This window comes from Conger conger, chromosome 11 (genome assembly GCF_963514075.1).
Source record: "Conger conger chromosome 11, fConCon1.1, whole genome shotgun sequence".
Classification (NCBI taxonomy): Eukaryota; Metazoa; Chordata; class Actinopteri; order Anguilliformes; family Congridae; genus Conger; species Conger conger.
The window spans coordinates 43,879,385-43,895,757 of record NC_083770.1 but is presented as its reverse complement, the minus strand read 5'-3'; the positions used below and the strand labels follow the sequence as shown (position 1 = coordinate 43,895,757).

Below are 16,373 nucleotides of genomic sequence, written 5' to 3'. Positions count from 1 at the left end.
TTAAGGTGAAACACTGTAGTGTTGGTGGGGTTAAGGTGAAGTGCTGTAGTGTTGGTGGTGTTAAGGTGAAATGCTGTAGTGTTGGTGGTGTTAAGGTGAAATGCTGTAGTGTTGGTGGGGTTAAGGTGAAACGCTGTAGTGTTGGTGGGGTTAAGGTGAAACGCTGTAGTGTTGGTGGGGTTAAGGTGAAACGCTGTAGTGTTGGTGGTGTTAAGGTGTGGTGTCATATTGTTGTAGTACTGATAACATGTTGCAGTGATGGTATGCTGTTGCAGTGGTGGACTCCAATAAGAGGTTGCGGATGGGGATGTGGTTTGAGGATGGGTGTAAAAGACAGGTATGGATATCTGCCAGTATAAGCCCAGGTAATATACATATACTGTACCTGCAGTTGGTTATAAAATTAAATAAAAAAGCAAGACTGGATCCTATTAGGTGGAATATCTGACCCCCAGGCCAGGTTTGGAGTTTTCAAAGTGACACCCTTTACCTGCTAGACTGAACAAATGGTTAACAATTCTATTAATATTAATGACAATCACAGTTGGTTCAATCATTGAGATCAGGTTAGAGGAAACCCAAGTGCACCCAGCCCTGCAGACGTACGATCAGAGGGGTCCTCATGAGAAATTACTAACTCTTCGTTACTAACCAGTCTTTGCCCGCCAACGCCACACCCCTGCAGTCAGTGTGGTCCTCGCAAGACTGCCCTACAGCCAGTGAGTTTGTGACTCCCGTCTCTGTTTCTCATTGAGTCCGCGTGTTTCCCGCAGTCACTCACTCCCGGTCACTTGTTCTCCTCCCGGGTCGGCCGGATCTTCATCTCGGAGGACTTGAGCGAGTACTGCCAGCCGGTCCAGGAGGACCACTCGATGCCGTCGGCGTAGGAGCTGTGCTGCCCGCTCAGGTACTGCCCGTTCAGGTTGGAGGTGTGGCAGTTACGGTACCACCACGCCCCGCGGTAGAAGGAGGCACAGTTATTCTCAGAGTGGTCGTTATCCTGGTCCTTAGTGGTGAACTTCATCCCACTGTGTTTCAGTAAGGAGTCACCTGCACACACACACAGAAATACACAGAGAACAATAAAGAACGAACCACCCCGCTAGCTGTGCCAATATCCACGGTATACCAGGGGTTCTCGTTCCATAACGCTTAATTACGCTATGCCAGCATCACCGAGCCCTGGAGAGAGGTCTGTCGGTTTCTTTCTTCGAGGTAGTCAGTGTCCAGTTTAATCAATGGTTCAAAGAGTGCTAGTGTTGGCAATCCCAGAGCCTTAAAAGTATTTTTGTGTAATCCGTGGCAATACCGGAACCTTTAAACCCAGATACGGAGGTTCAGAATGTTTTTATGCAAATGCAATTTATTTCCCTTGGTTATTATTGCCATTTCTAAATGAAAGCAATAGTGACAAATAATTCCAGTAATTACACATGGAGAGTAAGCCTTTAAACTTGAACTTGGCTGAGATCACACACTGGAGGTTAGGTTGTTACTATGAAAATTGGCTTCTTAATTTCAATGTGTTCAGTAACAAACTCACTCCTTCACAGTGTCATGCAAACATACCCGTTTTCTTCTCCACCATGCTCTATCACCCCATTTTTTCCATAATATAACAAAAAATCTAAGCATTTCAAATACGAAGTATAGCCTCCAGTATACATACAAAGGATAATTTTCAGGGGGATTATATCTTTAAAATGGCTGATGAATGAAGTGGGCAGACATTAGCTCAGGAGGTTCGATTCCGCCCTGGGTGTGTCAAAGTGTCCCTGAACAAGACACCTAACCCCCAACTGCTCCTGACGAGCTGGTTGGTGCCTTGCATGGCAGCCAATCGCCGTTGGTATGCGAGTGTGTGTATGAATGGGTGAATGAGAAACATCAATTGTACAGCGCTTTGGATAAAGGCGCTATGTACATTTACCATTTACCAAGTATATAAAGAGTACTGCTACACTAGACTGAAGATTTTGGACAATACTACACCTGCAGAGCCGGAGTAATTAGCAACGGTCAGAGGGTATCCATCGTCATCTGGGTCCACAGAGAAGAGGCCTACTCCAAAGGTCCCATACTGTGCAAAAACAGTGTTGTTCTCAAAGTCCTCGAGGTCAATCCGGAGCTCGTAGTTGGCCTGGATGGTCAAGGCGTAGATCTGCTTCAACCCTGACACACAGAAGACAGCTGGTCAGCGCACACACAGGAGGTCACAGGTTGGAGTAAGCAGACCTAACATAAATGGAGCATACCTCTAAATATTCCTTATTTTAAATAATATTTTTGTCAAAATAAATAAACAAAATACATTCAATGCCTATTAATTTTACATTTATATACTGGATATATTAAATATTTATTGCAATAATTTTGCCCATTTATTGTGAAGAGTTTCAATGTCTTGCTAACATATTTATTGATATACACTACCATTGTAATCAAAAAATGCATATGTGGTCAAAGTGCTCTTTTATTAAAGTGGCTTATACATTTTGGTTTCACCGTGTAGTGATGACAGCACTTTTTATATGTAGTCCCCCAGTTCAATGTTTTTGCGACAAATTAATATAATTTCAAATTAGAGTGTTTTGTATTTGGTTGCATATCCTTTGCATGCCATGACTTCCTGATATCTGTACATATGACCCAGAGATGATTGAGTTTCTGTTAGACAACTTACCCAACCAGTGTTCTCCATTGACCTTTCCAAACCCATTGCGGTACGCCTCCCATTCGCGGAAGAAGCTGACCGACCCATCCACCCTACGCTGAAAAACCTGAGGGCAAAGGCAAGATGGAAACACACCTGAATGTTCAGATAGATACAGAACACTGTACAGCTGTGACTTCAGGACACTTGTGGATTCATTGTCAATAATGAAATGCAGTAATGTGTAACACTACAGAACCTCAGGGGGACAATCAACAGAGAGAGTCAGGAATGTTAAAGGACGCAGCCTATAGCAGAATTAGGCTCTTAATATCAGTCTTTCAAAATGTTGTAGAAGGTTGGATATATTGACAATTAGGATAGCTTTTGGCAGAGGCATCACACAGTGGTATAGTGCTGAAGACTGGAGAGTTGTAGGTTGATAATATGAGATCCTCTCATGTTGATGTACTCTTCAAGGGTTCAAGTTGTATCTATGCGGTCATGCTAGGACTCGGAATTGTACTTTCCTCTAGGGTCCACTCAACGCACTGTAAGAAAGGGCAGGCCCTGCTGTGAGAAACAGAGGCAGGCTCTGCTGTGAGAAAGGTCTTGCGTGTTATGTCTCTGGCTCCAGCAGCCTCGTTTCACCTCTTTCAGTAAGTCCTGCTTTACACACTACGTGTCCAGTCCTAATCCCCACCCTTCTGGAAACTGTAAAAATAGTCTGATGCAGTAAGGATTAAAAGCCTTTCCCTCACCATGGCACCAACAGTTCCATTACATCCATCCACTACCAGCGTGGCTCTACTTACCTTCACACATGAAGTCTCTGTAATCCAAATATTAACTAAAACCCATTTAATGAGCTGATTTAAGTCACACGGGAGCCTTTCTGGCATGGCAGACACATAGATTGTCCAAGTAGCTTTTAAAAGCTGATTATGGAAGATTCGGGCTCTTAGCCCTGATTGGCTGGCAGGGTGATCCCTAGGAATGGACAGACCTGTTCAAATAAAGCACCACCTGGCACATGGCCCATGATAAACACGCCACTGCTCTTTAACGAACAGGACTGTAGGAGTGGTTTGGCAAATTGGTGACACTTCAAAGCTAAAGGGGCCTGGGGGCATGCCCCACCAGGTCAAAATATTTGAACAGCAGCATTTAAATTCTCATTTCTGGTGACTCGAGAACAGTATTTATTAACCTGCTGTGAACAAATACTACATGAGGAGCTACAGGTTTTTTTTTTTTTTTTTTACCATTCCTATGATCGTTGTGTGTGTGTGTGTGTACAAGTGTGTATGAGGAGGGGGGAGAGAAACAGAGACGCAGAGAGAGACGTACTGTCCAGCCTCCTCCATCTGTTGTCATATCACAGAAGGCCTGGAACCCTGACGGGTGGTGTGAGGGAAAGATGGAATAGATCCCATCGTCTCTCTGTCCACTGGCATAGACGTCACTGCAGTCTCGTGGCCTGGATCCTGCAGACAATCAGCCATTTAAGGGTTTGGAACTGAAGGGTTTTTAGATGTTTATGTTGGGTCTATTTTACACAAATGCATTAATTTGGAATTGGTAAATGGTAAATGGTTGGCATTTATATAGCGCCTTTATCCAAAGCGCTGTACAATTGATGCTTCTCATTCACCCATTCATACACACACTCACACACCTATGGCGATTGGCTGCCATTCAAGGCGCCGACCAGCTCGTCAGGAGCATTTGGGGGTTAGGTGTCTTGCTCAGGGACACTTCGACACAGCCCGAGCGGGGGATCGAACCGGCAACCCTCCGACTGCCAGACGACTGCTCTTACCGCCTGAGCCATGTCACCCTCATTCATTTACATAGAGGTGTTAATGATATACTGATCTGCAATAATTATTTTTCAATACATTGTATTCCACTGACTCTTAGCAGCCTACTTTTGAGCAGTGTTCCTTCAACACCCTTTTCAATGGTTCCGCCCTTTAATACTAACCCAGCCCAACAACCCCACCCACCCCACAATGACCCTGCCCTTTGAGCAACTCTGGTGCTTTACACGACTCGAACCCCTCTAAATGACCCCTGTCAATTTTATTTAAATCAAGAGGTCGAGGTAAAACACCAAACCAGAGACAGCAGCTGAGGTTTAAAGATTGGAGGGTTAAAGAGGTTTACCCGCGCAGGCTTTGGCACGAGCCCCGCGGCTGGGAGCTCTCTGGAGGTCAGCTTTCAGTCGGTTTTTGATGCTGCCCGTCTCCTTCTGCAGGGAGCGGAGCGCCTCGCTGACCGAGGTCACCGCCTTCGCCATGTTAGCCTGACTCTCCGACAGCAGCTGCAAGACAAAAACAGCGGTTACCGCAGGTCAGAATCCCCATTAGGTCTGGATTCCGACGCAATGTCGGGAGAGTACAGAGAGGACAGAAGGGACCACTGCTGGGAAAGTGCTGTGGCAGGGATTAAGTCCTCGGATTCCCGTGTGCCTCGAGAATCATACACCCAACGGATTACGCACCATGCCTCACCAAAAAGAGTGCGTGCTGTTTATGAGTCAGTGCTGCAAGCAAACAAGATGACCGGTTCTTCCCAAAGGATAGGGGACTTTTCTTTACCCTTTATGTGCATGAACACAGAGCCAGTGACTAACATTTTATAAGGAAATTTACAGGGAGGAAGTGAACTATGATAGGAAAATGTAAATGTGTTAGTTCTGGGCAAAAGTTAATCCAGCAGCTTCAACAAAGTTTAACACTGTGGGTAGCACAACACTTACGTATCAATACATTTGCACACAATCGTGTTGATATGGTAGGACAGCACCGACATACAGTGATACTACATTGTCAGTATAGCAGCACTGACGCAAGCAATGACAGACATTGTCTGTACTACACTCTCAGAAATAAATCTACAAAAAGGTACAAATACATGTAGATTGGGTGGTACCATATAGGTACATGAAATTGTACCCCTAGCCAGCAATATATTACATTACATTACATTATTGGCATTTGGCAGATGCTCTTACCCAGAGCGACGTATAGTTGATTAGACTAAGCAGGAGACAATCCCCCCTGGAGCAATGCAGGGTTAAGGGCCTTGCCCAAGGGCCCAACGGCTGTGCGGATCTTATTGTGACTACACCGGGGATCGAGCCAGCAACCTTGCGTGTCCCAGTCATGCACCTTAACCACTACGCTACAGGCCACCCTTTAATTGAATTAATTTGTACCTTTTTTGCTTGAAAAACTAATTTGGACCCAAAGAGAATATTACTCTGCTTACATTTGGTAAATTTGATGATTGACAAACAGAAATGTTCCTCCACTGTCACTTTATTTCCATGAGTATACATTATCAGTCACACACCTGGATGAGTCGGCCCTGCTCGGTCTGGAGGACGTTGAGCTCCTGCACCAGGCTCCCCTGGCCGTGTCTCAGGGATTCGTAGTCCACCTTCAGCTGGCTGGAGTGTGAAGACAGCCTCCCCAGCTGCTCGGCCAGGTTGACCAGCAGGCTGTGGTCCTGGCCCTTCTGACCTTTGAACCCGCGGTCGTGGTTGGTGAGCGAGTGCAGCAGGGAGGTGTGAGCGCCCTCTAGTTGCAGGAAGTTCTTGTTGTAGTCGGGACAGTTCGGGTCAACGAAGATGTTAATGCGGGAGCCGTCGCCCCGATCCACGGTAACTAGGGCGTTTCCCTCCCCCTGATTGGTTCTGATGAGCGGGGGGCCATTGGGCATTGGCGGGGCTTGGGAACTGTTCATGAATACGATGGTGCCAGTGACTGCTACAGCGAGCAGAACGATCACGAAGAGCGAGGTGGTCCAAAGGAGGTAACTGCAGGTGCCCTGGTGGGGGGAAATGAGGGAAAGAGCAGGGCAGAGAGAATAGAGGCAAGAGGGGGAGGGAGAGAGAGGGGGGAGAGAGAGGTGGGAGAGGGGGAGAGAGAGAGGGAGAGAGGGAGAGAGAGGGAGAGAGGGAGAGAGAGGGGAGGAAGAGGTTAATGATCTGTGATTTTTTTCAATTAAGATTTGGAATGATTTCAAAACTGAAATATGGACAATCATAAAGCAAACAATATATTGAACATCGTTTTAATAACTATTGTGAGTCAGAGCCTTGGTATAACATCCCAATGGAAGGACAGCACCTCCTACAGCACACTCTGCTGGGGCTTTGGTTTTTCCATTTTGGCCAGCAACACTAACCAAGCTCACGGTTTGCTTCAGTAGTGTTTCAGGAGAACGGGTCAGGGTGATACATCTGCTGGCAAGGTGACGCTTTTCACTGAAACCCCTTCAGAGACATTACAGCCCGAAGCCCATTGAACACATTGTTTTTTTTAATTAAAATCACATATTTTGAGCCTGACAACTGAGGCTAATTCCAGTCTCCATCTTAAGCGCCTGATTCACGCTTAATCTGGCAGCCTCCATATGGCCAACTGCCCAGAGACGGCCCAGGTTGCATTCATAGTTTCAATTGCTTCAATCTGTTCCAGAGAGCAGCACACACTGCAGAGAGATAAAATAGCTTCATTGCTAAAGGATGAAGCATGAATCAGGCTTAAGATGGAGACTGGAATTAGCCTCGGTTGTCAGACTCAAAATATATGAACCTGACAAAAATATATGAACCTGGGCTGTTAATAATAACAGCCCAGACAAATCAGCAAATAATGTGGAATATGTTTTGGGAAAGTCCCTTTTCGGCAAGATAAGGCTCATAATTTCAAAGAAACCGATAAACTGTTTTAAATGTCTATTACAATTAATCTATGCGATTGAACACAAACCTGAACTCTAAATGGTACAGAGTTATACATGAGACCTTTCTGCAAATTTTAAAGCGAGATTGCATTATTTGAATTTTTTACCATTTATAAATGATATAAAAAAGGAAAAGGGCCTTGCACAAATTTTGGGAACCTTTTTGGATTATTCCTTGTTACTTTTAAATAAGATGATTGCTGAGGCCCAGACCCAGATGATTTACTTGTCAGGGCTTCAATGAGTCAGGCGAGTATAATTCCAGGGATGAACTTTTTATTCTGAAGTAACTCCATGCCTTCTAAAGTATCCAACTGCAGTGGTTGTTCTGTCTGGTGTTAACAACCATGGGTTCCTCTAAACAGCTGTCTAAGGATTTCAGAATGAAGGCTACAAAAACTTTCAATGTTTCAAACTACATATTTACACTGTCAGAAACGTTATTAGAAAATGATAAATGGAAGAGTTGAACTCAAGGCAAGGTCTGGAAGACCAAGAACAATTTCAGATAAAATGGCCTGAGACCTGGTGAGAAATGCTCAGAAGAACCCACACATCACTGCAACAGAGCTGCAAAAAAAGAGTAACAACAATACAATGTACTTTAAACAACAAGACCTACATGGCAGAGTTGCCAGAAAGAATGACCTCAACACAAAATAAAGTGTCTGAAAAACTTAAAGAAAACTGTGAGAAGATGGATTCCCAAATCTGAAGAATGTGCCATGTTTAACATTGTACCATTCAGAGGTCAGGTTTGCTTATGTTCATTTAGATATTAATTGTAACCAGGGGTGCCCAAATTCTTGCACACTATTGTACGCATGTACAAATGCTTTGTTTTTTGTGGTAGTGTCTGTAAGGAATACACAATTAAATTAGTGGCAGGAGAACCTCTTGAAAATGTAGCTGGCAGAAGAAATGGCTAAGCTTATATTATCACTTGGGGAAAATGTGGGAATAAAAGACACAAGCAACTTTGTATAAAATGAACGATTAATAGCTACTATTTTTTTCGCAGCTCTTTTGCAGCGATGTGTGGGTTGTTCTGAGCATTTCTCACCAGGTTTCAGGCCATTCCATCTGAAATCTTTCTTGGTCGTCCAGACCTTGTTCAACGGTTTAGTTCAACCATTTATCTTCCATTGTTTGACTGTGAATACAACATGTTCTAGCAACAATATAGACACATTCTGTTGACGGTAGTATGGCATATGGGCACCATTAAACCCAGAGCACAGTGGTCGCAAGCGTGTGACGATAAGTGAGAATGCTGCCTGGGGTGCTTCAGAGACAAGATATTGGGGACGAGCTGTTACCTGCATTGCTGCACAACACAATCGCGACATTTTTGACAAACAAGCAAAAGTATTGGTAAAGGTACATTCTCTTCTAAACGCCAGGATGATGTCTTTAGTTGTGTTGCAAAACATGACAACATTCCGAACTACTGAAAAACATTTGGGACGGGCTATTTCGCAAAACGTTTAGCTATCGTGACCTATAATAATGATGGCTGTGCGACAAGCTGGGCGCGTGAGCACGTACCTTGGACTTGTGCTGCGATCCATCTCCGAGTTCTGAAGCACTGTTCATGATTTTCCCCCAATCATTCACCATTCTCTGGACACGCTGAAGCCACCTCTGGTATCACAGCCAGAAGAGCAAGGTGTTTGTGTCCATTCTCCCGTGGACAAAAAAACATGCTTCTGTCAAAACTAAATTAACATTGTCGTCATAAATTTCAAATGGAAACGCTACAACCGAGCAATTAGAAAAATCTGAGTACACTTATACTCCAGTAACCTATGCCTGCACTTCAACAAAGTCACAAATGAAGTAGAAGACACGTATATTTTCCTGCCTACATATTAGATTAACGACTTAAGTGCTCAACTCCTTAATCTCAGGACAGCAGCGGAATCCGGTCCTGTCCGTATTCCGCTAAACTGTCAGACTCCGGCGTCTCCTGGCCTGTGCTGGAGGAGCTGATCTGTGTCGGGTCTTCGTGCACGGTAACCGGAACGTCACAGTCCTAGATCGGGACAGTTGCCACGGCTCCCGTGGTTTGACCTCCTGTCCCAGCAGGTCGGGGACGAATTCCAGTGCAGGTTTGCCAGGAGAATTCATCAGGCCACTTGGTAGGCCGATCATCTGCCAGATAAACTAAACCGTGGGGTCAGAGGCACTTTGTAATGTTCTTAATGCAAATTATCTAAATATATACCGTACATTGCAGTCAGTAAGTTTTTGATATTTAAGTAAATTAAATTAAATTAAATGATGCAAGTATTTAAGTTGATAAAGTAATTGCCACCAATTAAGCACCCATGTGTTAAGTTCTAATTGGCCGACTTACGAATGAAATAATTTGTTATTTAGCCAAGATTGTTAGGATTGCCCAAATGTAAAAGGAGGGTGTGATCAGGCCTACTGGGGTCACAATAGACCAAAGTAGCTGGATTACACCAACTGGGGAATTTCACCCAAGGAATTAATGATAAATGGTAAATTGGTGGCATTTATATAGCACCTTTATCCAAACGCTGTACAATTGATGCTTCTCATTCACCTATTCATACACACACCCACACCCCAATGGCGATTGGCTGCCATGCAAGGCACCAACTCATCAGGAGTATTTTCAGGGTTAGTGGTCTTGCTCAGGGACACTCCAACACACCCAGGGTAGGATCGAACCGGCAATCCTGCCAGACGACTTGCTTTTACCGCCTGAGCCAATATTGCACCAATAATGAGAGTTACTGTGTAATAAAATAGGAATCCCACTAAAGTTTGTAAAGAAAGGAACAGAGACATGGTTTAAAGTTCAAGGGATAAGACACATTTATGAAAAACAGGAACCCTGGAGACTAAAGGCAAATGCATCAATTCAATAGTTCAGTTTAATAATTGAGTTGAATTATGAATTTATGCTAATTAGGTAAATTCACAAACCACTTGTAATTAAGGACACTGGTTAAGTTACAGGGTAGTCTGACCATTACATGACATTACATTACATTACATTACATGGCATTTAGCAGACGCTCTTATCCAGAGCAACGTACCACGAAGTGTACTACAAGGGGTAACCACTGCAGCCCAGGGAGGGCAGTTAGGCTACTTGCCACACCATGTTCTCCTGCCTCCATACACACAGCAAGAGTAGTTATCACTGCAGGTGCAGTGTACACACAGCAAGAGTAGTTATCACTGCAGGTGCAGTGCAATACTTAGCCACATTCAGGTGCAGGGGGAAGTGCAGAGTCCTATACTAGCTCCAAGGACAAAGGGGGGAATAGACATACATCACATTACATTAATGGCATTTGGCACATGCTCTTATCCAGAGCGACGTACAACAAAGTGCATACCCATAACCAGGGATAAGGGTGCTGAAAGACCCTAGAGGGAAGTACAATTTCAACTGCTACCTGCACAACAAAGATAAGGACCAGGGCCTTTTTTTTTTTTTTTTTTTTAAACAAACAATCAAACAAACGCAAAAGTATGACCAAGCCCCTTAACTAGCCAAACACTGCTTACCTAGCCAAACTAAAAATACTGATACACAAAAAAGTACATCACAGAAAGGTTCACATACATACAATTGAATATAAAATATACAATGTGATTACAGTTGGTTTGCCTGTAAGAGTGCAATAATATTGCATACTAAAATCAGCGAAACATAACGGACACCTTAATTAGGTTATTTACGTATATCTAAAAGGAGCAAATCAGCAAATTGATGTGGAACGCCCTCGTGATTAACCGGAGGTAATGCTCCAAAAACGTTATACTGATTAAACATATTTTATACTATATTAGCGTAGTCCTGTCATATGGCAGGTTTATAACATTCAACGTGCACAAAGTTAAATAAATAAAAATAATTCAGAATTCATAAAGCTTGATTCAAAATGTAGAGTAGAACAAGGTATCCTACTGCAGGGCTAAAACAAAAACTCCAGCAACACCGCGCCTTTTTGGATGACGGCCCCGCTTTCAACAACCTTATACATGTGTAAACAATTTTCAATTAACTAGTACACGTGAACATAAGCGGGAGGCGGGGAAAGAAAAAAAAAAAAAAAAAAAATACTGAAAGCAAAATACAACCGCTGTTGGTAAAATAGTAGTAGTCAGTAGTCGGAAAACAACATTGATTGTACGCAATATGCAACCTACATCCGAATGTGTTGTTGATTGTGTGGACAAAAGGGGAAGAGGTACAGATCTTAAATCACTCGTGAACGACCAGATCTGCTCAGTTATTGTTTGTCCTACGGCTCAGAGGAAAATATTCGGGGCCCCAGAGCACACTCGTCCGCAGGTGTCAAACTTTGATGAGTAAGCATTTCCGTTGGTTGAGGAGTGGCATTACTATTTATAACGCTTATTTACAATGATGACGATTGCGTTTCTGTCCTTCTTTCAGCCAGTGGAGCAGTGAGTCGGAGGGAGAGAGGGGTTTGAATGAGTTTCAGAGGAAGATGAGAAGAGAACATCAGCGGGCACTCGCCTCTGTTAACAAGGCTTGCGTCGTCGTGGAGAGAAACCGCAGGTATGCACTCCCATTGCACAGTCCACAAAACATATTAAAGGAGTGTTCCGAAGCTTGTGTCAATGACCTTGTTACCATTCAGTGTTACAAATGTGCAATGATGGCGGAAATGAGAGAGGGGACATTGCAAGGCACTGTTTGTAAGCTGTACCATATTTTCCTTTTTCCTGTCTCAGGAAACGGATAACTGTGAGCTGTAATAAACTCCGGCAGCTCCTGCCCCAGGTCTCTGGGGTGCGCAGAGACATGGTTACTGTGCTGGAGATGACCGTGGCGTTTCTGGAATACGTTAACCAAGCAACCCTAGGATACCTTCACAGGGAGGTGAGTGTGTGGTTGAGCTCTTTGACTAGATAATTTCCTATAGTGTCTGAAACTGGCTTTGAATTTTGTAGAAATTGCTCCAATTTGTTTTGACACGTGAAAGCCTTTCAAATGGAATCTTAATACATTTTTTCAAACCAAAGTGACACATCCAGACACTTATCACTGATCCACATCTAAGGAATACCTAATCTTGCATTTTACCAGAAAATTCTCAATGTATTTTGTGTTTAGTAACCTGCTTTGTAGCATCATCCACAACAAGGCAATAATCCCAAACATACACCACCAGTACTCTTCTTAATGATGTTCCAACCAGTTTATTTTGGTAAGCCTATTGTTTTTCCATCTTATTTCTCCATATAATGGCTTTCATTGCCACAAGTCTGGTCCTCATGTTCTCCAACACTGATAAGAGTCCAAAGGCAATCAAAAGCCTAGAATCGAGAATAGATGATGAACACTTACACCTGCACTAAAGAAGTTATTGAACACACCTGACTAATCACACCTGTAAAGTCATTTGTCCCAAATGTCATGGCCCCCTTACGCTGTATAGTTTATAAATAATTTATTCATTAAGGCTTTCGCTGAATCTAAAAATATAATGGCTCATCTCTTCTAGCCCCCGGATGATCTATGTCGCTGGTGGCTGTCGGAGACTCGTCAGAGGAGAAGGCTGAGCCAAAGACCGGGCTGCGTGGAGGAGAGGACCACCTGCAGTTTCAGAGCCAGGTGGTTAAATTGCCAAAAACTAAAAAAGGATACTGTAAATGTGACCCACAGTGATGCATCCAGGGTGTGGTCACTGTTAGAAAGCCTGTGCAACTGTAAAATGGTGCTAAAATGTTGAGATGGAGTTTGAAACGGTACTCTCCATTTAGGAAGAACTCCTCTGCTTTGAATGCTGTGCGTGGAGAGAAGTTGAGCAGCAGAGGTGAGTTGCTGGGAAATGGAATCTGGTTTCTGTCACTTCCTGTTTCTGTGAAGGTGGGCCCAACTGGGTGACATTGGCTCAGGCGGTAAGAGCACTCTTCTGGCAGTCGGAGGCTAGTCGGGTTTGATCCCACCCTGGGCGTGTCAAAGTGTCCCTGAGCAAGACACCTAACCCCCAAATGCATCTGGCGAGCTGGTTGGTGCCTTGAATGAGAAGCCTCAGTTTTACAGCACTTTGGATAAAGGCGCTATATAAATGCCAACCGTTCCCAACTAGCCCAATGAGACTGTGGAACATGCTGGCCAGAGAAGGCTCAATTCTGTTCCTGAAGGCATACTCCGAATGTTGGGTAATGTTAAGTGTGTTGGACAACAGTTCATGACAAATGCCGGGGTTTTCTCTCGACCTCAGTGACTGAACCAGGCCCTCTGAACACACCTAGAAGGCTGTCTGGCATTTCATCACCGCATTCAACCCTGAAATTCTACGCTCCCTCATTCTGGTACTCCCCAACATTGTCACCCATGACTAGTGGAAACCCACCACAAATCAGCAGGGATTGCTCCTCCCCAACAGAGGTAGGACTGTGTATGCATGTGTATACTTGTACCTGTACCTGTATACTCACCTCCATGTCAAAATGATGCCAAAACTCCAAACCAGAATTGAAGAAGTAAATAACACTTGTAAGTGCTCGGAGAGAAACGTAACAATAAAAATACTTGATCAAATAAAGGATTGCTTAAACTTAAGAAGAATGCTTTCAAATCTATTATAACTTGTTTGGGTTGTAGTTGAGAGCACATGAAATGAGCCTAAATCAAATCAAGAATAATATCAATGTTGTTTTATTTATTTTTTATTATAAACAGGGCAGCCATTAATTTGATTGCACAAAGTGTAAATATCTACAGGCATATTTCAGACAAGGGCATGATCATAAAAATTAAGATGTACAAACATAGCCTTTAGTGGATTTGAAACTAGAACCCAAAACCATAATAAATAGCCACTCTAAATACAGATCTGGAATACTCCAGTTACACTCATTAACAAGGCGTTTCTGCCTGCAGAACTGCTGCTCACTGGATGTTTTTTGTTTTTCGCACCATTCTCTACAAACTTTAGAGCACAGGTGTCAAACTCCAGTCCTGTCTGCTGTGTCTGCTGGTTTTCGGGTTGTTCCCGGCACCTGTGGTTCATTTAAGTCTTTAATTGGCTAAGCAATCCACACACCTTGTTCCCAAGGCCTTAATTGGCAGCTGATTGAAAGGCAACCACAAAAACCTGCAGACACTGCTGCCCCCTGGGAGTTCAGTTTGACACCCCTGCTCTAGAGACTGTTGTGCATGAAAATCCCAGGAGATCAGTAATTTGAGATGCTCAACCACCCTGTCTGGCACACCACAATCATGCCAAGGTCAAAGTCATTTGGTCTGAAAAACCGTTTTGACCACGTCTGCATACTTTTCATTTAGTTGCAGCTACTTGTTTGGCTGATGAAATATTTGCATTAACAAGCCAGTGTACATTTCTACCTAAACGTGGTCACTGAGTGTACATGTAGAATTGAGGAAAGAGATGGGGAATCCTAAAACTCATGCACAAATTCTCTACAGGACGGAGGGCTGACCAGACTCAGCCCGTCCGGTGGAGGACACTCTCCGTTTGTTGGAGGACATGTCCTGTGTGTCGAAGTGCTCCGATAGAACACATGCATCTAAGTCTCCTCACAGCCTTCAAGTGGCATGCATTTTCAAACCTTGCATCCGGTCTTTAATGTGTGCCATTAGGAGGGGCACATGTATTTCAGTGCACATTCCTGTTTTCATCCTGTATTACTGTTCACTTCTCAACTGAAATACATGGGTATTCACTTGCCTTTCATTTGTCGCTATTCTTTCCTTTAGTCTGTTCATATTTGTGCAGGAATGCAGAATAAATATAAATGATGCAGCAAGCTTTGTAATTGCAGTATATTGATGGGCACTAGTGGCTATCTGATATTTATGAACGAACATGGAAAAAGTATTAGTGTAAAAGGCATGTTTTCTGAAAAGAAGTTCTCATCAACCAAAGAAAAAAAAATCAATACACCATACAACTTTTCTGGTTGTGGTATCCTCAGGTATCCCAATGCAGAGAACACATTAATGTCACCCTGCACACAGCAGCGAAAAGCTTGGGATACGAATGGGTGCTCTGTATCTGTTTGGACTCGCTCTCAGGACTCCCTGATGGTGAATGTGCGACCGGTGCGGAAAAAGTTCTCGATCTCCTCCAGGGAGCGTCCACGCGTCTCGGGCACACACACCGCCGTGAAGATGATGTTGATCACACACACCACGCAGAAGAACAGAAACGGCACAAACAGTCCGCACGCTTCCTGCGGGGTGGATGGGGAGAGAGAGAACAAATGTGTTTGAAATGTCCTGGAATAACGCCCGCAGTTATTCACTGTTTTCATCCTTTGTTGTGAACTAGACTTCAGAATCGGTACTTTTTGGATTTGTAGGCATGGTGGTGGTGTTTGGTCGGTAGGTAGAATGGTAATTGGAAAAATTAATAGTAATGGCTCTTGATTTGTAATGTTTGTTCGCACAATTTAAGAAATTCCCAGTTTACTTTTTTCCTTTTTTGTCAGGTAACAGTCATCTGTAGCAAAATTAGCCATAATCCTTGGGTTGTTTTTTGCACAACCACCACCAGGTGGCGAATGTGAGCACTATACTCCAGAGCTGTCATGAGCCCAGGCCCCAAAGAAAAAACTCCCATCAACGGATGGGGTTGGAAAAAATACCGTCCACTGTCTGGAGGTGCACTTACAGCAGTACAAGCTGAAAACTCTGCAGTACCAGTGCTCACCACGTAATTGCCAGTGAATGCAATTTTTCTATTGACGGCATGATTTTATATTCATTTTTTTCCATAGTGACCCAGGTACTCTGTTGAGGATAGTTTTTTGAAATTACACAACGTTAATACATTTGTGGGTAAAAATGTAGGGGAGACCGGGGCACAAACGAACTGTTGAAATGTGTGGATTTTGCATTGAATGATTTTCACAAGAATGATGGGCTTTTACTACAGCAACGCACATCATCAGGAGTTAACAAATCCGTGTTTTAGCA

General features: G+C 43.7%; 3 protein-coding genes across 11 annotated transcripts in view; 1 reads left to right on the top strand and 2 right to left on the bottom strand.

The window, feature by feature from the left end:
• Nucleotides 1-550: 550 nt before the first annotated feature.
• LOC133140751 (fibrinogen C domain-containing protein 1-like) lies at nt 551-10,100 on the bottom strand. Of its 4 annotated transcripts, none has more exons than XM_061260927.1 (9): nt 9,984-10,100; nt 9,309-9,577; nt 8,960-9,129; nt 6,014-6,490; nt 4,823-4,979; nt 4,004-4,140; nt 2,684-2,780; nt 1,993-2,172; nt 551-1,050 (listed from the first exon to the last, which is right to left on the bottom strand). In XM_061260927.1, exons 3-9 carry the CDS (start codon nt 9,029-9,031, stop codon nt 788-790), a joined length of 1,383 nt encoding a protein of 460 aa, XP_061116911.1. In that variant the 5' UTR covers nt 9,032-9,129; nt 9,309-9,577; nt 9,984-10,100; the 3' UTR covers nt 551-787. The 4 variants fall into 4 exon arrangements, with proteins under 4 accessions (XP_061116911.1, XP_061116910.1, XP_061116908.1 ...); XM_061260926.1 differs by having other exon boundaries at nt 8,960-9,055; XM_061260924.1 differs by having other exon boundaries at nt 8,960-9,577.
• A 1,414-nt stretch (nt 10,101-11,514) lies between these two features.
• LOC133140249 (uncharacterized) overlaps nt 11,515-16,373 on the top strand; it is a 22,461-nt gene continuing 17,602 nt past the window's right edge. The window contains exons 1-7 of one of the 2 annotated variants that reach the window (XM_061260003.1): nt 11,515-11,767; nt 11,856-11,981; nt 12,158-12,305; nt 12,931-13,040; nt 13,190-13,242; nt 13,654-13,820; nt 14,862-15,202. In XM_061260003.1, coding sequence (XP_061115987.1) covers nt 11,595-11,767; nt 11,856-11,981; nt 12,158-12,305; nt 12,931-13,040; nt 13,190-13,242; nt 13,654-13,820; nt 14,862-14,951 — 867 coding nt within the window. In that variant the 5' untranslated portion in view covers nt 11,515-11,594 and the 3' untranslated portion in view covers nt 14,952-15,202. Of the gene's footprint in view, nt 11,768-11,855; nt 11,982-12,157; nt 12,306-12,930; nt 13,041-13,189; nt 13,243-13,653; nt 13,821-14,861; nt 15,203-16,373 lie in introns of those variants that run through there. The other variant, XM_061260004.1, reaches the window with a different exon arrangement.
• slc2a6 (solute carrier family 2 member 6) overlaps nt 14,121-16,373 on the bottom strand; it is a 9,415-nt gene continuing 7,162 nt past the window's right edge. For all 5 annotated transcript variants that reach the window (XM_061259996.1, XM_061259997.1, XM_061259999.1 and 2 more), the window contains one exon: nt 14,121-15,628. In XM_061259996.1, the coding sequence (XP_061115980.1) occupies nt 15,467-15,628 (162 nt within the window). In that variant the 3' untranslated portion in view covers nt 14,121-15,466. The remainder of the gene's footprint in view (nt 15,629-16,373) is intronic.

Coding starts and splice junctions, on each gene's coding strand:
- LOC133140751 (XM_061260924.1), bottom strand. CDS start 9,031: ATGGTGAATGATTGGGGGAAAATCATGAACAGTGCTTCAGAACTCGGA. Junction 4,141..4,822: donor TCGTGCCAAAGCCTGCGCGG/GTAAACCTCTTT, acceptor GATTGTCTGCAG/GATCCAGGCCACGAGACTGC. Junction 2,781..4,003: donor CAGATGGAGGAGGCTGGACA/GTACGTCTCTCT, acceptor CTTTGCCCTCAG/GTTTTTCAGCGTAGGGTGGA.